Consider the following 27,396-nt stretch of genomic DNA (forward strand, 5'->3'; position numbering starts at 1 on the left):
AAGGGGAATTTGAGGGCAGAAGAGAAGATACCAAATAGTTGTCCTGTAGAGCAGAAGAGTCAACGAATTAGGAAAAGTCTGAGCATCCATTTGAGGTTTCATGGTTGTAAACTTGAAGTGAAATGGGTCAGCTCAGTTTCGTTTTTTTTCCTCCAGTCACATTCAGCTGCCTCTAGTGAAGATGTGGAGAAGGCAGATGGTCATTATACTGTGGGTGACCTAACACAGTGACAGCCATGGTGAGTGGACCTTTAGTCAATTCCTCCTGGATTAAAGGGAGGGAAGAAGGAGCCAGCCAACAAGCAATTTATTACTTGCAGCAAATGCCATGGGGGCATGCCTCCATCCTTGCCATTTTAGTGCATGCTGGCTGATTGTCAGCTGCTGACATCTGCATTTCTTTGCCTAAAGACTTCTCTGGACACCAGAGCCCATTTTGTCCCCAACTGTGCAGCAGGCCAGAAGGAAATATCACCCTCCTCAGGAGCAATGACTGATGGAAGTTTGTCTCCCTCCATCCCTCTCTCTCACTGTCTCTGTTTGTCTGTCTCTCTCTTTCTCTGTGTGTGTGTGTGTGTGTGTGTGTGCGCGTGCGTGCACGTGTGTGTTTTTGTGCATGTGTGTGGGTATTCCACTTTTTTCCCTTGGATGAGATGACTTTGAAATGTGCATCCTACCCTTGCTCCCAAAGTCTTGGATGGCACTTCTAGTGGGAAGTGGTCTAGGCCTCCACAGTGGTATTTGGCTTGATAAACCACATTCACTGGCTGCCTTTTCTTTCCTTTCTTATTTCTTCACTCTCCTCACAGTGTTTTCTTCAGTTTCCAAATAAACTACGTGCCCTTAAGTCCTTGTCTAAGGGTCTACTTCTGGGACAACCCAACCTTAGGCTGTTAGTTAAGATCATGTTGTTGAAAAGATTCCAGTGTGTTGTATTCATCAAAAAAAATGATTATCACATGGTTTCCCTAGAAGGTAGGGAAGGGTTTCAACTGTTGGTTTGGCACCATGACCTTTTGATTACTTAAGGTGTTGTCAACCTTGGGATATTTTCATGCCATGAAAGTCAGCAAACACTGAGCTCTTTAGAAGTTCTGCTTTCCTGTCTGAGGAGAGGGAGAAAATGAAATATCCTCTCACTACAGGATATCTGATGCATGGGGGTTGAGAACCAAAGATATGATAGGAACCAAAGAGTTTGTGTCCCCATAGAATATTAAGGGCAGTTCTGGTAGAACATTGCCTTTTGCCAGGTACACCATAAAAGCTCATTAACTATTGGGTGGGTGAGTGGATAGATGGATGGATGAATGGATGAATGGCATTTAAGTATTTTTTTAATCACCATAATATTAAACTGCCTGTATCAGAGTGGGCACCTGCATCCCTGGAACTTCCAACCACTGAGATAAACCGTATTGAAACCCCGTCTCTACTAAAAACACAAAAAATTTGCCGGGCATGGTGGCGGATGCCTGTAGTCCCAGCTACTCAGGAGGCTGAGGCAGGAGAATGGCATGAACCCGGGAGGTGGAGCTTGCAGTGAGCTGAGATCATGCCACTGCAGTCCAGCCTGGGCAACAGAGCAAGACTCTGTCTCAAAAAAAAAAAAAAAAAAAAATTAAGCCTAGGACCCAGGACAGGGTGATCAGCAATTTCTCATGGTGGTGGCTGTGACACAGGGCCACCATCTTAGGGTGCCAAGTGTATTTTTTAGGGCACACACCAGAAAAGCTGCCATCTCAGTCCTCAGCATTCATGGATTATTGGTGGTAATCTCATAAGATTGATACAATATGCTCATATATATGTAGGTTTTTTAAGAAAAGGAGAAGTAGCTTTCTGTGATTAGGGAGTTGAGATATTTTTTCCTTCATTGTCTCTATCTCCACTTTTATAATCTACTCATGAGACAGTATCTAAACATGTCTTAAAAGCAAAACTATCAGAGCACGTTGATTGGAGTATTTATTGAGCTTCCACAGTGCACTAAAGGAGTATAGAGGTACCGTGGTCTGCCTTCTCCAAATGCACATTGGCTTGTGAGATGACCACAGCTGATGGTGCATGGGCAGAGCTCACGGCCTCTGTTCCCTCCTGGCCTCTGGGTTAAAGGAAGGGAAGAAGGCTCCAAGGGACAGAGGAGGCTGAGAGCTAAAGAGCTGAAGTTGGAGCAGGAGCTGCGCTACTGGGGGTGTTCACCATTTTCTCTGGGCATCTATCTTCCATGGAGGGGCCTGGTCCCCAACGGACCCAGTGACTTCTGCAGAAACCTCTTGGCTCTGCCAAGGTCCTCCTGGGGAGGGTCCTCCTGGCTGTCCTCCTCAGAGCTGGAGCCCAGGGTGGGGGCTGCAGGCACATGGTGCAGGATGTCTTGACAGGTCTCTGGTTGCCCAGGGCACCCGAGTCTGCTTGGGGACTTGAGACTTTGGTTAAAGGAGGCAGAGGCCATGCACTCAGCTGCCGTCTGGTCACAGGCACAGAGCAACTTCTCACACAGGCTTTGGCCCACACCTTAGAAGGAAAGAGCAGAGTAGGAGATGTGAGACCTCTGAAGGTGGCACTGGGAGCCCCCCACAGCCCTGGCCACCCCTCAGCCCTTCTCCTTCCTCCCCATCTTCCACATGCCCTCAGGGTGTGCGCCGTATATGGCTGGCAGTTTTCCAACTTTCTCCTCCTGCAGGGAATGATCCCTCTGCCAGGAATGCTCTCAATGCTCTCAACTGGTGCCTGTCAAGACTAGGCTGGCTTCTCCTCCTCCAGAAAGTCTCCCTGAGCCACCAGGCTAAGGGAAGTGTCTTTCCTGCGGGTTCCCATGGAATCCCACTTCATGTTTTTGTCTATCACTGCAGGTTATGTGTTAATCACATTGTACAGTCATTGTCAGTTTATGTCTCCATTTTTTACCCTGGTGTTAGAGTAGGTAGATAGGTAGATATGAGCAGGGCAGGATAGGGCCCCAAAGAAGATCAGGCAACTGTCAGGTGACTGTCAGGCAATTGTAAGGCAGCTGACAACAGGGAGGAGAAAATTTCCTAACAAAAGAAGACATCTTGAGCTTGTGGGAACTTCCCAATAAAAACTGAAAATGGCGAGTTCGACCTTCTTCTGGGGACATGTCCAGACATGCGCAGTGGCCTTCTTCTGAGGGTGCTAGACCAGTAAGGGGAAATTGCCCTAAGAGAGTATGCACATAACTTCAGCCAGCAAAGGGTGCCTGTGGCCCTTCCTAGATACTGGCAAGTCATTGTGCATGCAGTGATTAGCCAACAGCCTGCCCAGGGGGAGGGACGAGAGGAAGAGATGAGGGAAAAAGACAGGAAATAGCAAATCTATAAGAGCCCTGAGCCAACTATCAGGCAGGACACTCAAATCTTTCGAGTTGCCTGCTTGGCCCCTTCCAAGTGTACTTTACTTTGCTTCAGTAAACTCTTGTTTCTGCCTTAGATGTACTTCTGTCTCTTGGCTGAATTCTTTCTCCCAAGAAGAGAAGGATCAAGGACTGCAGAGCCTGCCTGGACTTGCTGCCGGTAACAATGCTGGACAGAGAACCTTGCTGACAGAGGAGAGTCCAAGCACTACATCAAACCTTGACAAATATTTCCCAAGTTAGTGCTCAGGAAATATGTGTTACATTTGATGGTTATTTCTTCCTTCTCTGGGCCAGAATTTCCCTATTCATCATTCATATTGCCAGATAAAATACAGATGATCAGTTAAATTTGAATTTAAATTAATATGTTTGAATGTATGTACATTTAGGACATACTCATACAAAAAAAATGTTCATTGCTTATCCGAAATTCAAATTTAACTGGGCATCATGTATTTTTATTTGCTAGATCTGGCAAATCAACCCTATTTTTTTCAATGTATGAGTTGCACGCAGTGGGAGTGGTGTGACTCAAATGAAATAATATCTTTGAAGGTGCTAGACATACATAAGCTTTCTACAAATATTATCCTTGTTATCTGTGGCTTCCAATGAAGCTAAGGGATTTTTCTTTTTTGCATCTAATCCTACTTTGAAATGTTCATCAACCAGATTTTTTCCTATCACATACCACACAGACCTTCCAAGCCTCCTAAATTGGTCTCCACATCAGCCCCAGACATGCCAGTTGCATCTCAGCAGCAGGAAGTGACAAGAAGAGCAGGCAAATGTACCAAGTGTGAGAGCACAGTGGAGATATGCAGAGGTCTTGTTCCCCAGAACCACTCTGCCTTCCTCCCTGTGTTTGTCTTATGACAGCACAGGCCAGGATTTGAGATGCCCTCATTTCTCATCAACTAATACCTGGCACCTGGTACAGCAGGCTATGCTTAAATCTCACAGAGAGTCAGAACTGGTTTACTGAAGCTCTGAATCAGTTCAATCTCCAAATGCAGTGTTCCTGGATTCTGTGATACTGGAGGAATGGAGAATAAGCCTTCAGCCCAGCAGCTGAGACCTCCTGGCATGATTGCATCATGTGACAACTCATGGGCTCTAAATCCTCCCCTGGCTCCCATCCCCTATAGGAAAAAATGGAAATGCTTCAATCTTGCACATAGGTTTCTTGGGCTCATGATCTGGCACCTGTCTGTCTCTCCAACCGGGCCTGCCACTTCCACTTTCTGTTCCAGTAATACAGAACCACAGCTCAGTTGTCCCTACGCTGCCCAGCATTCCCCAAACACCACCATTTTCCCCTTTTCCCTTTGCTTGGAATATCCGTGCCCAGTATGTCCATCTGAGAATGTAGTAAATCTTACCTCACACCTCTCCTGAATTTTCCCAAATTATCCTGTTCTCACTGCCATACTGTAGACTCAAATGCCTTTACCCTCATTCCCAGGGTCCCTGTGCTACCTGTTAGCACATATACTACATGGGATTAGAATAGTTGCTTCCCTACATCTCTTCCCTCCAAGCTGTGAGCAATTTGAGGCAAGGATCATGAAAGTTCGTTGGTTGCCTGATTCCTGGTGAAGGTTTGTTGGTTAAGCGGATAATAGAATGAACAAATGAATGAGTGAATGAATGAGAGAGTGATATGTAAACACAAAGCTCCAGGATGTGACAGACATACCTGATCGTACAAAGCAAGATAATATGGCAGTCCACGCACTGTGCTGAGGTTGTGTAGAGGAAGAAGAAGGGATGGACGGTCCAGCCAGGGGACTTCCCCAGACGAAAACAAAAATGAGAACAAACTCTTATAGGGCCCCTGTGAAATTCTAGGGCAAGTGTTTCCTTTTAAACTGCAAAGTGTAAGGGAAATGCATCCACTGATATGAATGAGGAAATGGAGCTGGAGAATGCAGATAAAGTCAAGTCTACAGCAGGTCTCCATTCGCTTTCAGGGGCCTGCTCATGGAGATTGCAGTTTTCAGAGTGCTCCCCACCTGAGGCCCTGAAGGGATACAGAGGAGCTTCTGGTTTCCACTATAGGGAGGAGTGGAGCTGCAGGCACGCCTCGCTCTTCAGCCAGGGCCTGTCCCCCTTTTTAAAATAGTATTCCTCAGATCTCCCTTGGGAAAAGGATGCTGCTTCTTAGAAAAAGAAAAAATACTTAGAAACTCTCTAGTGTGGTGAAGAATCAGCTTTAGTTCTGAAGTGATATGGTTTTACAATTCAAATCCCAATTCTCCCACTTATTTCTATCTGTGTGATCTTGGGCCTCAGTTGCCTTATCTGCTATATGGGAAGAATAATAGTGCTTCCTCATGATACTGTTTTGAGGATTAATTCTGTTAACACACATCAGGAGCTGAGAATCAATAAGCTTGGGCTCTTTATGTTAGTCCCAGTCTGCTCGTCACCGGCTCTGTGACTTAGGCAGCTCACCCCCTTGACAGTGAATCTCCCCATCAGTGGAAGTCGTGTGATAATACGCGCCTCAACATTAAGAAGAGTATTGGCCAGGCGCGGTGGCTCATACCTGTAATCATGGCATTTTGGGAGGCCAAGGCGGGCGGATCACGAGGTCAGGAGACAGAGACCATCCTGGCCAACATAGTGAAACGCCGTCTCTACTAAAAATACAAAAATTAACTGGGCATGGTGGCACGTGCCTGTAATTCCAGCTACTCAGGAGACTGAGGGAGGAGAATCGCTTGAATCAGGGAACCAGAGATTACAGTGAGCCAAGATTGTACCACTGTACTCCAGCCTGATGGCCGAGTGAAGCTCCATCTCAAAAAAAAGAAAAGAAAAGAAAAGAAGAGTATTAAGTCACAGTACAGATGAAGACGTGCTTGGGAAAGCATCCACAAGTCTGAGCTACAGTCACGATGCTGACCTGAATGAAATAATAACTCACTGTGCAACCAACAGCACTTACACTTGGGCGTATGATCCACACACACCACCGGTGACCGAGGAAGCCTCTCAAGCAGACAGCCCAGCCTTCTCACTTGCTCTAGGCAGCAGTGATGGGACAAGCAGCACCTAAGACCAAGGAAAACCGTTTACTTCTCAGAACTCCCAGCTTCCCTAGGAACCCCCTCAAGCATAGCCTGCTTCTCCCACATGCCCTATAGTAGTGAGGGAAGCCAATGCCTCCTTTCCAGTGCACACAGGGCTGACTCATATACACACCAACGGCCATCGTGTATGGTTATTAGGGTTGTATACTGCACAAAGGCCACATCTAAGGCAGCATCAATCATACTGTATGCATCTTATTATTAAAAAACATTATTTTTGATTTTTATTGTAACTGTTCATGGCAAAGATAGGTTATTTACATATTTATTTAAACGATTTTCTAACAGATGGAAATAGAGTCTTAAGGAAGGTTAAATTTATGCAAAGGTACCATATGGGCTAGCAGTAACCTTACTCCCTCCAGTCTTTGACATGGAAGAGTTAATCACATCCACAGTGCACTGTCATTTGTCCCTAGCCTTAAAAAAGAACCTAGTAACCATCCTGAGCATAAATAAAGAACTGCATCTAGAAAAGTGTCCAGCATAGATCAGGACCTCGTAAATACATGAAAAGGAATCACTGTCTTGCTTTTTATATCCGCCCAATACGGCCTCACAATATCCAGTGTCCCTGCCTTGCCAGGTGGACATCCTTAAGAAACTTGTGATGACTTCAGCCAATAGGGAGATACAGTTGCTCCCCAATTACTCCCTTTTCAACTCTTCCGTTTCTTTTAATAACTCTCACTCTGTCCGGGAGGCCACAGCTCCAGCAGGGATAAGTCATAGACTCTTGTGGCTTTTTTATTGCACCTCTTCTCAACCAGTTATCTGCTTATTAACTTTTCCACATTGCCAGCAATCAGAGGAACAATCCCCCTCGTATGCTCACAAGACCACTGGCTGGAGGTCAGCGTCTGCCTCCTTCAGCTATTAGCACAAAAGAGCCACACAATCTTGTGTGTGTATTTGGCAGGGATGGGTGGGGGTGGATACTTGATATAATAGTTAAACTCTAAAGTCAGTCAGTGAATCAGAAATCATATATAAATCAAAATACTCATAAAATCACTGAAACTGTCTATAACGTACAGTATACGTGGTCTTGAAAATACATTCTTTAAAAAATTATATTAGTTTGACTAACTTTTCCTTAGTCAAGGGTTTTCTCCTGTTGACCTTGAGTTTTTCAATTTCTTTCTACAGATGTGAAGTAGCCATATCATAACTTCCCTGTCCAACTGGTCAAATTTAGTATTTTTTTGAAATATGGTCAGTCATCAGGAAACATCTTTAAAATCATCCCCACTTTTTCCCAAGGGGTTCAACAGAATGCAAAGACTGCTACTGGCTACGTTTCTATCTGTTGCCTCGTCTCATTGAGAGCTATGTACTAAAAAACCTTGACACTATTTAAATTGCCCTCTGTCACAGAGAGCAGCAGGCATATGGTTGAACCTCAGAATGTAAACATGCTTGTGACTCCACAGTGTGACATAACCTTCACTAGAGTAAAAACTTCTTTCGGGTTCTCTGGTGGGAGGTAGGTTTTGAAGGTTGCCTGTGCAGCAGAGCCTGGATTTCCTTCGCTGAAAACCTCAGAGGAGGATAATGAAGCCAGGATAGCTGAGAGGTAGAGGCAGGGGAAAGAAAGTGAATGGGTAAAAAATACAGCCACCCACACATCCAACCTGCGGCGGACATGCTCCATATTCCTGCCATTACTGTGTCCTTTGTGTTAGCTATGACAAGCCTTGTCTTTTTGTGTGTCTAAAATTCATCGATAGTTACTGATTTTGCTTTGCAACCACACCACCCAAGGAGGACATGTGTCTTTTGAATGCAGGTCTCTCCATTGGCTGTGGACTGGGGCCGTCCCCATGTGCAGTCTTTAAACTTGATCAACGCTACTTTGAGAAAATTCCTCAAACTCAGGTTGAGTCCTCCGTGGTTTCCTCTGTTTACCCTACTGTATTTATTATACTGGGTAGTACTATTGTTTAATTGTCCATCTCTTTCACCAAATAAGCTTCTACTGGGCAAAAGTAGTTTGTTTTATTTTGCTTTGTGAGGGCGGAATCATCGTTGTATCTTTGCCACCTAACATAGTGGCTGGCACAGAGCAAAAGCTCAAGCAGCATGGCTTGAATGCACATTTAAATGAATGAATACATTAATGAGTGCACGAGGTCAATGAAAATTCTTTCAAGTGGTAGATGTGAAAATTAAAAGGTGTTGAGAGAAGTTATACTTAAAAGACTGATTTTAATGTGGCCTTCTGCAGGGAAAACCAAGTGGAGACCTTAATTCTACATGTTGGTTATTGCTAAATAGGTGGACTTGGGGTCATTTGAAGGGTATTTGTAGATTGGCCCTCTTGGGGTAGCTGGGCAGTATTTGTCAAAGTACTGAAAGGGCTCTAGGCCCCCAGATCAAAAGATGTGGATCTTTCTGGCTCTGCCTTTTCCAAGGTGAACGACCTCAAACAAGTCAGTCCCTGAGCCTCAGCTGCTCACCAGGAAAATGGGCCTAAAATGCTCAAGAGGCTCCTGAGTGAGCTACTGTGTGCACCAAGCTTTTAGTGAGGCCCCAGGTGCAGCCTGGTGTCCAGGAGAGCTGTCACCACTCCCTGGTGCAGACAGCATCAGCACTGCTACACTAGAGCTGTCACCGCTGGCTCTCCATACCTGTCCAGGTCATCCCTTGGCTCGCCTCTTCCTTCTTGTCCACAGTAACAGCCATAAGACTCAAATTCCTCTGGGCACCGGGAGGTCAGACAAAAGAGCATCTCTCCAAGCTGTGGCATCACCTGCATGTTGTCCCCACTTCCCAGGTGCAGGAAGGTGAATCTGTCACAGGCTGAAAGGAACAGGAATTGTCCGGAGAGCAAGGACTGTTGGGGCAGCCGTCGCAAGAGGAAGGCCATGTGAGCTTCCGGTTTGTATGTGGACAACTCTAGGTTCTTGCGAAGGAAACCCATGTCCTACTCCTTGGCTCACCATTCTTCTGGGAAAGCTGTTATGGCTCATCCCCTGCTTGGGATGCATTGTCTTTCAGAGACCAAGTCTTTTCTCTCTAGGCTTCTAATGCTCTATGAGACTCCTTATTAAATCCCCCTAAGGGATAGAGACTTCTCAGGACCCAAGATGCTCTTTGGGGCCACGTCTTATTACGGAGTAGACCTGGCATCCTGGGAGCATCCCAGCTGAAATCTTATGCTCTCTGGTGGCATCAGGTTGGCACACCTGGTTGGGCTTGCCTTTCTCTCCTCTGCCTCTCCGTCTCCCCATTCCTCTCTCTTTCTCTGTCTCTATTTCTCCTCCTTCTATCCTTCCTCCTCTGTCCACAAATCTCAAATGCAGCTTTCTCCATAGCTCTGCATTGGACACCATGGAAGCCATACTCAGATACTAACAAAGCCCCTCCTCTGTGGGCCCAACAGGCTGTGGCCTCCTTGCAGGTGCAGAGGATTTTTCAAGGCATCAGAGGGAGGAGAGACAAAGGAGGAAAATGATCAAAACCCAAGTGCTTAATTCTTTCCAATAAAGCACGGTGTGGACGACGTGAAACTCTTTCCCTCTGGGCCAGTAAGAGTGGTGGCAGCTCGAGGTCAGGGGCTCAGAAGACTGTGGCTCCTCCCCCAGGCTCAGCCTCCCAGTGACTGAGTGGCTACAGGCAGCTTACATCTCCTCTGAACCTCAAGGTGCTTATCCAGTCAGGGGGGTTATGTCTTCTAGTCACACGCCCATGAGAAGGTCACAGTGTGAAAAGGTGGCCTCCAGTGATTCTTCATAGCCTAACCAAAAGATCCCAGCAGTGGGGAGGACAGGCACTGCTTCTGCTCACCTTTTTCAGTTGTCTCCTCAGGGCCATTTTCAACAGATGACACTGCCAGCCCCAGAGATTTAATGCCAGCGGGGACAAGGGTTACAACTTTAGCTGTAACCCTTGTTGCAACTATCTCTGCAGATCCTGAAAATGAAAAACTTCATGGTTCGGATTGAAAAAGTGGCTCAAGGAGAGATTTGCAGATGGACACATGAAAACCAAATGCAAACAGATAGAACAGCATAGTGTTAGGACAGTGTTCCTCAAACCGGGTTTGCAGATATCCAGGCAGATTCTTAGGGATCCATGAATTCTACATGAGAATGTCCAAATTTTCTACAGCAACCTTAACACTGTCGGGAGCCTGTGCTAGACCACCTGGATGACATCCCAGGGAGGAGGACTGCGGAGGCTCCCAGGCTTGTGTTTATGTCACGTTTAATATCACATGCCTGCCCAGTGAAGAGGCAGTATGGCGCTCACAGCAAGTGAAGAGGTAAAGAAACTGGTGGAGAAATTAAGGCAACTCATGGTACACAACAAGGTGGGCAAGCAAAACCACTCCTGGAAGCCCTTATTTCCTCGTTCAAGTGCAGCAACAGCTTCTCATTATTTGCAGACTCTAGTGCAAGGTCCTTCCTGTGGTCTGCAAGGCTTGCCTGTGACCTGGCCCTACCTTCCTCACCAACATATCTCTTACCACCTGCCTAGCACTCTCTCTGGATCTCCCTTTGCTCTGATGCTCTGATGTGTCAGTCTCACCTGCCCTCTTAGCTGGAGGCAGCAAAGTCTCCCGTCGACAGACCAAATCTCCAGCCTTCCCAGCACAGGGAAAGGGAACAATAGCAGGCTCAGCCCCACCAATCTGCTGACCCAGGCTCAGTTTCCAGAGTACTGGGTAAGGTCTGGCATGTTTGTGCCCGCTGGATTGCAGTCTTTCCCCAAATCCACCATATTGGTTTGCTTCATGCATCTGGTCATCTGCTTCCTCCTACTCAACTCCAGTTCCTGTGAGACTAAAGCCCTGTTGTAACCTCAGTCTCCTAGGTTTAGCACCCTGCCCAGTTCCGTAATCCCACAAATAGAAGCAAGTTATCTGGTTTCTTTCTATCACGTTCTCCACGTTGGAAACTCACCTAGTCAGTGGAAAGAGTTCATGAGTTAGTGTTAAAGAGATCTGAGTTTGAGTTTCAGCTTAGCTACATACTAGGTGTACAACCCTGGGTAAATCACTTCGCCTCTCTAAATCTTAATGTCTCCATTCGTAAAATTATACTAATAATACTTCTTTCGGTATTTGAATAATCCTTGTAGCTAAATGCCTAGCAATTAGGAAGTAGTCAGTAGTAGCTATCAGAACTGCTCAGTGAATGAGAAAATAACCATACATCTAATCCAGGATTAAGACTCTCCAGCTAGAACGTTCTACAAGCCAAATGAGCTGCCAGAGCCCAGTGTCTTCTCTGTGCTGAGTCTGAATAGCCAGTAGCCCTCACTTCCTGAGGAAGAACTTTCTGGATTATTGGTGCTAATCTAATTTCAGATCCCCTCACTCTCTTTAGATCAGGGCATTTGGTGTTAATCATCCTGCCTGGGCCAGCTGCCCCATTTGGGGAATAAATGCCTCTGATTCTTGCCCTGTCACCTCCCATGCCAACAAGGTCACAGTGCATCTCATTTGGAACTCAGTTGATGTCATGAATGTGTCAAGGACAAAGGACATAAATGTGGCATGAACATAGGCAGGCAGAGCCCTGGATGCTTACCTGGAGGGGACGTAGCCCTAGCAGCTCCCAGTCCTTCCTGATCTTGGCCTGCTTCTGTTCCCCAAAGAAGAGAGATGGCATGAGCATCCACCCCAGCCTGTCCCACCTGGGTTTCCAGAAGCGCTTCCCACCCACTGCACACAGGCCGCCATGTGCTCTTCACTCTGCCCCTGGCCAACCTCCCACCATGAGATTTGCTAGGAGAGCTGGTGCGACCCGGGCTGCTGCTGAGCCAAAGGGAACTCCCAGACACAGGGTTGCTGGCAAATGCAGGCGCAGCTTGTCAGGCTGGAAGCAAGTGAGTTTGTGCAAATACTTTGGGAATGACAGCTTCTTTAGAATTTGGAGAAAAACCGAAAAGTACATTTTGGAACAGAGGAGCATTGTAGTACAGAGACAGCAGAATTGCGTGGTTGACGTTCTTTGCTATGTGACTCCAGGAAAACCACTGAGCCTCATTTTCTCTGTAAACTGAATTTGTTGCTATTGTTACTTGAGTTATTAAGCTCCTAGTACATGCTAGGTATGGTGGCAAGGGCTTCTTGTATTAACTTACTACAACCCCTTGAGTTGGTTCTATGCTCACCCTCATTCAGAGATGAGAAAAGAGACACACAGAAAAATTGGGTCCCTTTTCCAAGGTCACAGAGCTGGGAGGTGGCTACAAACCCAGGCAGCCTGGTTGAAGTTGGTATGCTTAACCACTAGGCAGACTATTTCATTTCTGGCTGTGTCACACAAAAAAATGTTAGAGATGGTGACTAAAAAGTTCTTGGAAAGACAAAAACTACCCTAAGTTTAATGTGTTCAAAGATCAAGGCTATGCTAGTGTTCTATGAAAACCAGGCTTTGAAGTTGACTGATATGGACACAATTGCCCCATGAAAGAGAGAGATTCTGGACCATTCTAAACTGGGACAGATTGTTCTATTCAAAAGCAAAACCTATAGACTCAGAACGAAAGGACTACCAAGCTGAACTACCCTGGGCAAATGACTCTACTTCTCAGAGCTTCTTGTTTGTCTGTAAAATGAGGATAGGCCATGGAAGACTAACTCAGAGGATGTTTGTAAGGGGCTTGGGAATGATATGCTGGCACATCAGAGACCCTCAACAAGGTCACTGCTCGTTAACCAAAGAACCCATTTACTTACCTATTCATTCTGAGTAATTGGTAAATAATTATCAGCTATTTGTGCTTATTAATAAAGGATCCATGGTTTTTTACACAACAGTTAGGTTAACTCTGCTGATGAAATTTTGGCCTAGATATTTTTAGGAAAGACAGTGTTCTCTATGAGCCACTATTGCATAAAGGAAAGGAAACAGTCTTACAGCCTAAAGTCTGGGCTTGGAGAACAGCCCAGCAAGTTACTTGCTGAGTGACTCTCAACGTGTATTCTTCCTGAGCCTCAGTTTCCTACGTATTCTGTAAAATGGGAATAATAATGTTTCTTTCAGGTTCCATTGAGAAGTGGTCACAGGACTGAGCACAGATATTTAGATATTTGAAATATTTCTCCACTGGATTCCAGGCTGTCCTTTTCCAAATTCCCCTGTGCTTACTTGTCTTTGAGAGAGTGGTCAGTCTGTCCGCCTCAGTCTCTGCAGCCACTGTGAAAAGAAATCACCCAACTTTAATGATCGGTTCAGCTAGGTGCCAAAGCCAAAGAGAGGAAACAGATTTGGGGGCTACGGATGGAAGCGAGGAGGCTTAGGGTATTCTGATCAGGGCATATGGCTGCACAATGGTGTTCAGCAAGGTCTCAATTCGGTAGGAAAGGGGCCAGACTAGAGCCAGACCTGTGTTTAGGCACAAAGACTGGCAAATGCCATCTTCAGGGGTGAAGGGCCATTATTTCTCTGAGGTTTGGAACAGGTCCCTGTGGGAAGGCAGCTTAAGAGAGGGTTTAGAAGGAAAAAGCCTCTACTCACAGCTTTGCCACTCAGCTCTGTGTCTTAGACAATTCATCTCTAAATCTCAAGCACCTGCCTTAAAATGGAAGTTGTAGCTATCATTCCATAGGGATGTGTAAGCATTAAATGAGATTATGTATTTTAAGCAAGCTGTCCAGTATCCAGCCTATGATTTGATAGTGTGTGCTGTTTTCTATAGCCACATCTGGGAGAAGATACTGATCTAGAGTCTCCCCATGCTCGCTCTCACTTAATCCTTATGCCACTCTAAAGGAGAGGTGTAATCATCCCCTTTCAGGGATTAGTGAATGATAGACCAGCTCTCAGTCTGGTTTGTAAATAAAGTTTTATTGGAACACAGCCACTTGCATTAATTTAGGGCTTGTCTGTGCCTGCTTTTGTGCTACAGTAGCAGAGCTGAGCAACTGTGACAGAGACCCTATGGCTCACAAAGCCTAAAATATTAACTGAGATAGTTTGGATATGTGTCCCCACCCAAATCTCATGTTGAAATGTAATCCCCAGTGTTGGAGGTGGGGCCTGGTGGGAGATGATTGGATCACGGGGGTGGATTTCTCATGAATAGTTTAACACCATCCCTTTGATGCTGTTCTCATGACAGTGAGTTCTTGTGAGATCTGGTTGTTTAAAAGTGTATAGCACCTCCCCACTCTCATTGCATGTCTTTGGGTTCCACACCAGTTCCTTTTGACTCACCTTCTCCTGAAAGGGCTGTCAGGCTGGTGTCTGTGGGCTCCACAGGAACCACTGGAAAGAAAGAGCTCCCAGTAGCAGTGACTAATGCAACACAGTGTCAAAATCTAGCACAGGCTGGGGATTGCTGGCCCAAGGGAGTAAAGGGGCTGAGAAAAGGGTTGCTAAGAAGGGTTGTTCATCCTGTCTTAGGAGTCACTTGCCCCTGTTACTTTTCCCAGAACATGGTGTGCCCTGCAAGAACCCAGCTCAGAAGGGAGCACAGCCACAGCTGGGTTCAGGTTCAGATCCTGGCTGAAGGCAACGAAAGAACTGAAAACCTCAAAGATATCCTAGCTTCAGAAGACCTCTGTTCCAAAGGGAGGCAGAGGTGTTGAGGATAAAAAGAGTGCTGGACTCAGAAGATACATAGAGATATGACATGCACATATGCACACACTCATGCACATGCATTCACACTCACACACATGTACACACATGCACACCCCATACATGCCCATGCACACATCCACACACACTCATGCACGCACACACACACCTGCTTTCTCTTTAACAAACACCAAACACTGCATGACTAGTTCTGGGAGAGAGACTCCGACCCCAGGAGAGGAGGGATACTCCGCCAAGGTGTACCTTGTTGGGCTTCTTATCCCCAGATGCCTAGAGGTGTTGGGACTGAGAGATCATGGAAACTGGTGAACAAGGAGTGGCAGGCATAAACCTGACTCCCATTTTTGGCAAGATCCATATTTTAGATTAGGAATCATCACTTGCTTAGTTCAGTGGACAGTTATTAAGCACCTACCCTGTTCTGAAAAGAAGCATGTGAAAAGCAGCCTCCCCTTCAAAAAGCCTGTTGGGCTCAGGCTGCCCCTTCTGCTGCAAGTTCTGGAGAGTGCGTGGAGAAAGGGGAAGAAGGGAGAGGAGGAGGTAGTGGGTCTGCTCCTGGGAAACTGTGGCAGCCAGGAGCTTCCTTAGCTAGGAGAGACCTCACTCCACCTAAGCGCTACGTCCTGTCCCAGTCACACTACATATCAGGGCTCTGACTACAGAGTGAGAAAGAGGAGAGAATGAACTTGGGATCTACATCCACACTGGAATAAATTCACACCTGTTCACACAGTACGGGGCTGAGTTTGCACTAGGGCCATTTGATGTTGGGCATTTGAATCGGGTATATCAGAAGTAGCACATCTCCTAGCCAGGGAAGACAGGATCACTTCCAGTGTCACAGTCACTCCAGCTCCAGTGAGGCAGGCCTGGTGGAGGAGGTGTTTCTACCAGCTCCCGTCAGCATCTGGGCCCTTGTGGTTCAAGAGCCAGCAACCCTGGGAGGCCTTACCTCTGGGCAGAAGTGTTGTCGACTCTTCCTTGATGGCTGTCTCTGAAAAGAAAACACATTGGAAAGTCTGTTGAGAGCAGTGGGTTTCAGGGAAGGTTTGAAGATGCTGGACTTGGCACCTAGAGACATGCACCAATGACTGGTCCCAAACCAGCTCCTGTCCACATCCTCAACCCCACGGCTGATGCAGCCAGGTTCTTCCTACCTGGAGTCTGAGCCAGGCAGAAGGAGGTGTCCAGAAGGTTCAGGGAAGAGTTGAGGCTGGACCGAGCCAAGCACTCTATGGCAGCCTTATCACAGGTACACAGCAGGTGCTCACAGTGGTCCCTGGACTCTGCACAGAGCAAGAGCACAGCAGGTTGGAAAGATCTCACCTGGAATCCCAAGAAGTAATGCAAGCTCCAAGACTGAGTTCCCCATCTCCCCCGCCAAAACCCCACTCCCCTTGCAATCTCCATCTCAGTCATGTCAGCTCTATCTCTTTAGGTGTGTAGACCGAAACCAGGCCCATACCCACTCCTCTTCTCTCACACTTGCACCCAGGGCAGCAAGCAATTCCATTGGCTCCACTTTCTTTCTTTCTTTCTTTTTTTTTTTTTTTTTTTTTGAGACGGAGTCTCGCTCTGTCGCCCAGGCTGGAGTGCAGTGGCCGGATCTCAGCTCACTGCAAGCTCCGCCTCCCGGGTTTATGCTATTCTCCTGCCTCAGCCTCCCGAGTAGCTGGGACTACAGGCGCCCGCCACCTCGCCCGGCTAGTTTTTGTTTTTGTATTTTTTAGTAGAAACGGGGTTTGATGGTCTCGATCTCCTGACCTCGTGATCCACCCGTCTCGGCCTCCCAAAGTGCTGGGATTACAGGCTTGAGCCACCGCGCCCGGCCGGCTCCGCTTTCAACATGGAGTCTGACCACATCTCCACGCCTGCACTCTATCACACCGGGCAGAGGCCCTGTTGTCTGGTGCCTGGTCATGGTAGTGGCGTCCTAACTACACCCCCCTGTTTCTGCCCTGCTGCTCAATCTACTCTCATCCAGGAGTCAGAACAATCCTTTAGAAATTCAGGTCTAACCATGCCTTTATTCTGTTCAGAACCTTCCACCGTCTTCCCACCTCAACCTACAAGTCTCATTGTCACCTAGAAAATGTCACATGATTGTTCCCCCCACCCACAGCCCCTATTCCTTCTCAGGTTACATCCTCTTCCACTCCCTCCTCATCAACCCATCTGTGTCTCACTTCTCCCCTATTTCTTAACCACACCAGGCATCTCAAGCCTCAGGGCTGGTCCATGAGCTGTTCCTCTGTCTGCTTTGCTCCTCTCCCATATATCTGCAAGGATGCCTTCCCACCCATTCTTTAGGTCATCCTCTACTCTCGTCATCTCAGGGAGGCTTTTCTTGACCTTCCCATTTAAAGAGAACCCCCCGTTTCCCTCCACAGGCCTTTCCCCTGATTCATTTTCCTCCACAGCTCTTGTCCCTCTCTAACATACTATACGATTTGTTTTGGATAGCTTCAGTGTCTGACAATGGTGAGGACTTTCCAGAAGGTCAGGCTATCTGCAACACAGAAGACTGTCTTGCATTGGTGTAAGTGCACAATACATATACGTTGAGTGGATGAATGAATCATGTTTTCTGGGTTCACTGTGCGTCCCACCTGGTGGTTCATACCCACCTCCTCCCCTCAGTTCCTCCTTGATGCTCCATACTCCAGCCAGTCCATGTTATATAGACTTGAGTGTTAGTCAGATCAGAATTCAAACCTTGACTTTGCCTCTTTGCAGCTGTGTGGCTTTGGGCAAGTTATTTAAGCTGCAGACAATGCCCATATCTAAATAGGGTTGTAAGGAAGGTCGGAGTTTCTGTGTATAAGCCTACGGCACATAATAAACACACATAAAGTATGGCTCTAATACAGGACCCCCTACATGCTGTGTTCTGTTTTCCCTCCGTGTCTTTGCATATTCTACCTCTTCCAGGGTTGCCTAGAGACATGAAATAAAATTCCTGGAGTCACACAGTAAATAAGGTGGGAGCTGAGATTTGAACCTATGTGTTTCTGATTCTTACTGGTAACCACCACTGCAAGCCTTATTCACATATCACTACTTCCACCTCCACGTCCGTCTCTGAGTTCTTAACATACGCCAGTCCCTGTGCTAACCATTTCACAAGCATTGTGTAGTTTGATTTTCACAACTAATCTCTGACGTAGGTTTCTCCTCCCCTTTTTGAGCGTCAGAAGAGTTAAATAATTCTGCAATGCTACACAATGTGTAAGTAGCAAACAATTTGCCCTTCCCAAGGTCTCAGGGTTGTAGAAGTATAAAATTATACATCAAATAATTTGCCGATCAGCTAATATTTCAACTCAAACACATTTATCGTGCATCTACTCCATGAAAGATACAGATGCCACTGATCTAGCTCTCGTGTGATCCAGCCCTCGTGGGGCTCTAAGTGCTGCCAGTGATGCTGCCAATGGCGATGATGATGTGGGAGGATCACAACGCCCTCAGCCTGGTCCAGGCTTGGGGTCCCTGGACTGTCATTTCTGGGCCCAGGCCCCGGGACACCTGGAGATGCTTACCACATATGATCTTCTTGCCGACACAATCGACCTCTGTGCTCAGCTTGGCAGGGTCTTGGAGACAGTCCATCTCAGCGGCCTCCTCATAGCACCTGCGGTGTTGGAAGCAGCAGCTGCAGGAAGGCAGGGAAGAGGCAGGGTGAGAGTGTGGGTTAGAGTGAGGGAGGGCAGGCAGCTCATGATCTCTCTGTGTCTCTGGATGGATCCTGGCAGTGGTTTGTTTTGAATATTCAGTGCACTAAAATGAAGTTTTGCATAACAGACATAACATAGGATCTTAATAACTTTCTAGAGCGAGAGCTGATCACAGATGACATTGCCATGTAAAGATGTGTCACCCAACTAGTAGGTAGAGGAATTAAACCCTTTCCTGAGTCCCAAGTCCGGGGGCTTTTCCGTATTTGTGCTCTTGCCAAGGTATCAACCAGACCTCCCATGAGCTCACCTTTTGGTCTTGCTCACCTGTGAAACTCACTTACCTGTCAGATTCATCCACAGGCACCCCTTCCATCTCAAACCTGCAGGCACAGCCATAGTCTTCAAAGTCTCGGGGGCAGAGACCAGCCACACACTTCATACCATTGACGAACTGGATCAGCACGGGGAAATTGGTGAAGACAGCCTGCAGCCAGGTGAAGTGGGGGCCCAGGCAATCTGTGGGGGTGGGGGACAGGGCCTGATGAGCACTGGGAACTAGATCTCGGAGGGAGTCCCTGACCCCTGGACTTCCTATACCTCAGGCTAATGATGCCGTATCAACCTAGTAAGCACCTACTATGTAATAAGACTGTTTTAGACTAAGCCATCATCCCTGCTGGTTTTCTATCTCACAGCCTTTTATCCCTTCTTCCTTACTAACAAAACTAGTAAGTTCTTAAGGAAGGTGAGCCTTCTCCCTAAGTTCCTGAGGGTATTTCATCATCATTCTCGGCTGGTCATGGTAATCCCATATCACCAACTGATTGGTCTATGGTTATGCATGTGACCGAGATTTGGCCAAAAAACCTTAAGGGAAAGTCTGTAAGTGTTGTCTGGGAAATATTTCTTTTCTAACTAAGAATAAAGGCATGTAGGACGATCCCTTTGATCGACACCTTTTTTTCTACCTTGAATGTGGATGAGGATGTGCTAGCTGGAGCTGCAGCAACCACATTACAATCAGGAGGGCCCAAGTCTACAGTTGAAAAGCCAATATGCTCAGGGTAGCAGTGGAGCAAGACAGACAGAACCTGCCGGGTCTTTGATACCTGTGTTGAGCTACCTCATGCATCCTGGTGACTTCACACCACTTGAGGTAATGAAATGTCTTTATTCTTGTTGTTATTTATTTTTTAAAAAAATCAACTTTTATTATAGATTAAAGGATACACAGGCTGGTTTGCCACATGGGTAAATTGATACTGAGGCTCAGGTTCCCAACAATCCCCTCACCCAGACAGCACGGTACCCAACTGGAGATCTTTCAGCCTATGACCGCCGCCCTCCCTGACTAGTGGTCCCCAGCGGCTATTGTTCTCGTCTTTACGTTCATGTGTGTTTAATGCTTAGAACCCATTTATAAGTGAGAATATGTGGTATTTGTATTTCTGTTCTTATATTAAGTTACTTAGGAGAATGGCCTCAAACTCCCTCCATGCTAAATACAAATCCAAACTACAACGAGACACCATCTCACACCAGTCAAAAAGGTGATTATTAAAAAATCAGAAAACAACAGATGTTGGCCAGGCTGCAAAGAAAAGGGATTGCTTATACACTGACTGGTGGGAATGCAAACTAGTTCAGCTACTGTGAAAAGCAATTTGGAGATTTCTCAAATAACCTAAAATAGAACTACTATTTGACCCAGGAATTCTGCTACTGGGTATATTCCCAAAGGAAAATAGTTCATTCTGTCAAAAAGGCACATGCATCTGTATGTTCATTGCAGCACCATTGACAATAGCAAAGACATAGAATCAACCTAGGTTCTCATCAACAGTGGATTGGATAAAGAAAATGTTGCACACATGTCTTTATTATTTGAGTCACTATTAGTTTGTGGAATGGATCTCAAATGATATGGTGATGACACTATAAAACTATAAGCCAATATGCGAAGAAATGTGGTACAGACATTCACAACTTTCGAGCACCCATTAGGTGTCAGAAGCTGCACTAAGTGCTTTCACTAGCACAATAGTTCAGCCTGGCGGAGTGTGTAATGCATTGGAAAGCATTTGCTTTGTCTGTTGTCCCATAGGCCTCCTGTTTAACCCTGTAAGGCAGATGTTTTCTGTCACTGCCAATTCATAATAAATAAACTTGCTTTACATTTCACAGTAAACAAACTGAAGGCCAAAGACATGCCCAAGGCATCAACCAGGGATAATGATTTGCCGTAAAGTATACAGCAAACAAAATTGGCAAGAAAACCATATCAACTCTTTTCAACTCTAAAGCTGGCATTCTCCTCCCTGTTCTCTACCTTTCTGACTAGAGGATCCTTGAGGGCTGCATGGGTTACCCTTCACTACTGATTTAACATGCACGGGGTCACAAGACAGAGCCTAAGGGGATCAGGAGTAGTTTGTGAGGACCAGTTCCACCTCATTCAAACTTCCTTTCCCATTTTTTGTACCCACAAGGCCTAATTAGAAAAATAAAGACAGAATTCTATGCTGATTGAAAAAGCAACATTAAGCTTTATGCATGTGTGTATTTATGTAAATATGCATTTTCATTCAGAAACTTACAAGGCACCTGCACTTAGCTATATACACAGTTTAAGCGCAGCCTTATGCCCAGCATGGCCCAACCCAAAGTAATTCTGAGTGTCTTTGTTCATGTCAATTGTATTATAGTCTTATTTTTTTTGGTACTTTTAGGAACCATCATGGTGTCCTGATAGTCACATAATAGATTTTCAGTTGATAAATGGGATACTTAACACACTTTGACATTCTTAAACTTTATATTTACTAGTCAGGGAAGAAAAATAAAACTACTTTGATGTACAGGACTAAGCTCTAGACTCCAAGGAGAGCTCCTCCCTTCTAGTTGGGTGGTCTCGGGCAAGTCACTCAACTCCCTCAGGTTGAGTTTCCTTTTCTATAAAATGGGGATACCATTCCCCTCCTAGAGAGTTTTGAGTAATGAAGTAAGGAATAGGAAGGCACATGGTAGCTCAGTGGCTCACCCTGCAATAAAAGACACCATTACTCTTGTCAGAGCTTGGGTCACCTTTTTGGGTGGTAGCTGTGGAGGCCATGGGAACTCCGAAGGTTGAGACCAAGGCCCTTCAATTTCCTTAGATTTTCCACACATGCCCTGACCTCTGGTGGATAAAAGCAATTTTAGACTTAACTTACCAAAAATTTCAGTCACACTTTCCACATTTTTAAACATTCCACTGAAGAATGTGATATCTAAGTGTGAGAAAGAAAACAAATGAGAGTCTTGGTTTTTCTGTTTTTTCCCCTCCCTGTCCACCCTCTAGGTAAAGTGTACATGAAACCTTTCTTCATTCTCTAAAGACAAATTTGACCTTGGGCTAAGTTAGCTTTCTACTAACAGGTTACCATGGAAACCTGATAGAGATGAAATGTGAATTCCGTTACTGGGCAGCATTGCACAGTGGTAGAAATGACCCCTGGGTGGTAAGGTATATCTGGACTGGCAGGAATTATGGGTGAACTATAAATACCTGGTAGGAAATCATCATAGTGGGTCTTATTCAGTGTGATGACTCTTATAAACGGTCATCCTACTGGGTGTCCTAGAAATTATACCCGTGAAGTCATTACTAGATATACTGATTCCTATGGAGAATGAAGCTTCTAAGCTGGGGCTGGTCATACAGCTGCTCCATGTAAGTCCCATTCTCTTGCACCTGAGCTGTTTGTTAGCTGGGATCCCCAGATAACTGCTGTGTAGATTGCTGTGAGGGCTACTCTTGCTGAAGAGGAGTGGTTGCCGTGGCCTGCGGGCATGCTGTGTTCCTTAGCTTTGATTCTTCTAAATGCAAAGTGTGGCCTGTGAGTCTTAATGTCTAATTAAAGAAGGCCTCCTGGTGGGCATTGCACTTCCTCTAGAAGTTATGCCATTTGGAGAGGCCACTTGTCATTTGCATCTGAATGGGACTGATTACTTTGCATGTATGGACTCACACATGAATAATTCGGTCGACCCAACTCACTGCTCTGAAAGGTTGGAAATCAACGCTTGATTCAGGGCTGACATCACCAACGAATTCACTATGCATTATGGTCTTCAGCCATGCCCACCTTCAGGGACCCACCTGAGAAGTGTTTATAAACTATCGCTGAGAAAATTTTCACTTCCCTGGGAAATATATATGGATCCTCCTTTTTTACAACCAGAGCAAGCAATATATCATTTATCCCTCTTGGTCTTGCCTTCTTGGAAGCTCAGAGCTCAATCTGAAGCTAAGATACAGTTAAGATACAGTTAATATATAACCTTCACATCAGCCCATTTCTTGCCTTCTCCTGGTTTCCCTTTACAGCTGACCTTTGTCTTTGACAGAAATGTTTAGACTTTGTCTCACCTGAGAGCCAAGCAGGGGTCAGACACCAGGGGAGGTTGTTGGGGAGATGCTTTGAGTCCCACTTCAATCCCTTTACTTAGAAATGCCACAGCAGTGAGTGGCTCTAAGGTGTATTCAGAAGAGGTCATTTTCTCTGCCAATATCCTAGACAACTTTATACTCTCTCCTAAGACAAGTTCCAAGAATCCTTACTGATATTGTTTGGGAGTCCTGGAGGCAGCTCCTGTGGAAGGTGTGGGGTGTCCAGAGGATGGCCCCCTATAAATAAGGAAAAGAAAGTAGGGTAAGCACAAACACTGATACCATTCACTTACTGGACTAAGGCCAGAAGGTGACAGTCAGGAAAACAATGGGAATTCACATAAATTCAATTCCACGCACATTTCCTAGAGCCTGCTATGCACCAGATTAGGAGGTAGTTCCTGAAGGAAATAAGGGGATGGCTGGGGTAGCCCTGGTGTCTTATATTGGTAAGCCTTAACAGTGGTATTCTGGTTGGGGATGGAGAGGTTTGGAGACTTATCTTGAAGCCATCTTCGTGTATGAAATATCCTGTTTTACTTAGATTGCAGGTTTGTTTTGGACTTTCTTAACATAAAGCCCTGGTGGAAAGAGGTAAATACACGAAAAATACCCCCAACCTCCAAGGAGTTTATATAATAATAGAGGATACGGGTTTTCCCCAGACTATCAGCATGGGAATCACCTGGGATGCAGACTCCGTAAACATTCTGATTCCTATGCTCTCACTCAAGTTTGATTCAGCCGCTCTGGACTGGGACTCAGAAAGAAGCAATTTTAGCAAGTCCCCAACTAGTTTTGAAGCAGATTGTCCTGAAACCTCACCTTGCGAAATGTTGCTTAGCGTTATAATAACAATATTGTCCTAGTACTACCAGTACCCAAATACAACCAGCACCTTCAGCCAGCACTTCATCATGCTGGGGGTGTGAAGATGCAGCCTGGGCGAATGGGACAAATATATGGGAGCTAGAATCCCAGGTTGAACACAAATTTGTTCCCTAAAAGCTCTGAGAACTTACAGACTTGTTCCCGCTCGTATTTTCTTTCCCCAGCAATATAAAGCTTGTAAGTAGTTGGAAATGGCCAAAAGAGTTTTGTCTTTCTTCATCATGTACAGAGTTATGGAGTCAGCACTGTCCGTCTGACACTGTGTGGAAGCCCTATCAATCTGAAAGTTGCAAAGGGCCATCCTTCACAGAAGCATGTTAGATTAAATCTGTTCAGGAAGATGCCCCCAGGTGGTGTCTGAGTTGGCCTTGCTTGGCTTAGAGCAAGTTTCTCAGCTTCACATTATTGACATTTTGGGTTGCGAAATTTTCTGTTCCTAGGGATTGTCCTGTGCATTGATATTTAGCAAGATTGTTCTATGCTGTATATTTAGCAAGATCCCTGGCCTCTAGCCACAGATACCAGTAGGAAATCCTTCCATACACAGTTTCCTCTGATAAAACTCATTCCTTTGGAGTTTCCACAACACATAACTGAGAGAGTCACTGAGACTCACCGAGTCCTTCCTAGTGGAGACAAAACCACCACTGGTGAGGAGTAACAACAGTGGGTGCTTGTCCTGGCTACCAGTACCAGGACTGGCACTACCAATATACCATCCCCACAAGGTTCCTCAAACTTCAGTCACTAGCATATTGCCTCTACTATTGTTTCTTAATGCACACTTTTAAGTCAACTCGCTTGTTTTTTAAAGGGGAATTTGATTTACTTTTCAATTATAAAAAGGTTTATTTCATCTGGGAGTTACAGTGACTCTAAATTTGTATGCACATAATAACATTTCTTAATGCAACATTTTAAGTCAACTCACTTTTTTTTTGTTTTATTAGAGGGTAATTTGATTTACTTTCCAATTATAAAAAGTTTGTTTCACCTGAGAGTTCCAGTGGCTCTAAGTTTGTATGTGCATAATAACATGATCCAAAATATATAAAGCTAATTTTGACATAATTGAAAAGAGACAATTTTAAATCTGTCAGTGTGAGATTTAAAAAAAAAAGCCACGTTGCTTTTAAAAAGGTAAGTCTTTTTATTTTTAAAGGAAACTTTTATTTGTAAACGGGAAACTATGGTAAAGTGCTGATTAGAATGAACAAAAATAAGTTATAAAAATTGTGAAACAGTAAACATTTAAAAATTAGAATTATAAAATGATCATCTATGCATTATTCACTGTCGTCAATGTACCCTGCTATGGTTTGAATGTGTGTGTTCCTCCAAAATTTATATCTTAGTACTTAAACCTCAAGGTGATGGTGTTAGAAACTGGGGCCTTTGAGAGGTGATTAGGCCATGAGTGTTTTGCGTTCATACATGAGATTAGCATCCTTTTAAAAAGGCTGGAGGAAAATAGCTAGGTCCATTTGCCCTTCCGCACTTCTTTCATGTGAGAACACAGCACTCATCCCTTCTGCCATGTGAGAATAAAAGGAGAAGGCCCTCACCAGACACTGAATCATTTGGTGCCTCGATCTGAGACTTTCCTGCCTCCAAAACTGTTAGAAGTAAAATTCTGTTCTTTATAAATTACCCAGTCTGTAGGATTTTGTTATAACAGCATGGAAAGACTAAGCTAAATTTGACAGAATTGAAAAGAAAAACTTTCAAATATGTCAGTGAGAAAAATTGTTTTAAATAAGCCACCTCACTTAAAAAAGGGTAAATATATTTTTCTTTTAAAGCAAGCTTTTATTCATAAATGGGAAACCATTGTAAAGGCCCAGGACCCAGGGCACACAGAAGGAACTGAGAGCAATTCGCGATGGTTGGAGTATGGAGACCAAGGTGGGCATGGTCCCAGCTGCACGAACCCGCTGTGGTTCCCCAAACACGCCTCACATTTTCACAGCATTAAGTCCTTGCTTTTGCCTCTTTCCCATCTTTCCTGACTGAAAAACCCTTGTCCTCTAATGACTCTATGCAACTTCTCCCAAAACCCCTTACCCCCTTAGCCACACTCTGCACCTTAGCTGTTCTTCTATCAGCATCAATAAGTATCATCAAGGGAATGGACAGAATGACCAGGGTCCTCGTCCTTCAATCTGGAAAGTCTCAAGGTGACTCTTTTGTCCCCACTCCCCCCTCTTTTACAGGTAAAATATCGGAGGTTTAGAGAGGTGGCACCTGCCACGGCCACAGAGCACAGCAGGAAAGTGAATAAGGATCAGTGTTTGGCCAACTTCATCACAAGGGAGGGCTGAGGCACAATCTACAGGAGGGCAGCTGTAACTCCCCATGACCCATCACCCCAAAGGGCCTGCCTGCAGGGGGCCTGAGGCTAAGGCACCAACAGGGTGTGTAGGTTAGGAGGCTGCTCTTCAACCTGCTAAAGGTGTCTGTGTCCCCAGAGATCATTCCATGATGAGTTTGCCCCCCAAGATAATTCCACGGTGAAATGATGAGGTTGATGATTAAGGTGATGTCCAATAATGCAACCCACGCGTTAATGAAGAGGGGAAAGGGAACAGTGGACGTAAGAAGATGTTAATGATAATAGTAACAAATAACTGGCATAACCTTTAAGCACCTGTAGCATGCCTTCTGATGTCATTTCCCTCCACCTTTACAACACTTTTTTGTGTCAATGTTATCAAATCTTGCAGACCTAAGTTTGTCTCCTACCACTCCAGTGGTCCAAACCTTCTGTAATTCTCTAAGATCTCCAGCTTCTTAATGAGTAATCAAGGCTCTTGGGGAAGCAGCCCAGTCTAGTGATCAAGCCTGGAAAAAGACCCAGTCCAACCAGCTACGTGCCTGAAGATCTCATGCAATTCAAAACTTGCATCCTTTATGTTTTCACAGTGGATACGTGCAGAGTAAAGGGCTCCAGGTCAGGATGTATGAATGCATAACGGTGATTGTTTAGAAGGATATTAGGGAGCAGGAAGGAGTGTTAATCTTATAGCCATGATAGTAGCATTTTTTTCTGTTCTCCCACCCTTTCATTCTCTGAAGATGTAAAAGTGTGCCTGCTTTAAAGCAGCTTTTTGTTCTCTCAGAACATTGATAGTATTTTGTAAAATGTTCTCAATTAATAGCCTGATGTACCTGAGGATGGACAGCCGTTTCCATAGATTTTTTAGCTGTATAATCTTCTTCACAACTTCCATTCCCAAGTTATTGGTTTGAGGTTGCATTTCTCAGCATGAGCTCAAGCCAAACCATTTAATGAACAATTACCTGTCGCCATGGCCCTGTGACATGGCTGTAACGTATCACAGATGATAACTTCTTCAGCTGCCAT

The 27,396-nt window shown here is 45.3% G+C and overlaps 1 protein-coding gene across 1 annotated transcript; it reads right to left on the reverse strand.

Moving 5' to 3' along the window:
• Positions 1-1,955: 1,955 nt before the first annotated feature.
• On the reverse strand, positions 1,956-27,396 carry OC90 (otoconin 90). The gene is made up of 13 exons (XM_073999933.1): positions 27,333-27,396; positions 23,313-23,378; positions 21,922-21,978; positions 19,051-19,300; positions 18,572-18,684; positions 16,187-16,315; positions 15,982-16,023; positions 14,643-14,693; positions 12,009-12,062; positions 10,261-10,386; positions 9,102-9,273; positions 6,327-6,433; positions 1,956-2,514 (listed from the first exon to the last, which is right to left on the reverse strand). Exons 1-13 carry the CDS (start codon positions 27,394-27,396, stop codon positions 2,219-2,221), a joined length of 1,527 nt encoding a protein of 508 aa, XP_073856034.1. The 3' UTR covers positions 1,956-2,218.

This window comes from Macaca fascicularis, chromosome 8, assembly GCF_037993035.2.
Source record: "Macaca fascicularis isolate 582-1 chromosome 8, T2T-MFA8v1.1".
Lineage (NCBI taxonomy): Eukaryota > Metazoa > Chordata > Mammalia > Primates > Cercopithecidae > Macaca > Macaca fascicularis.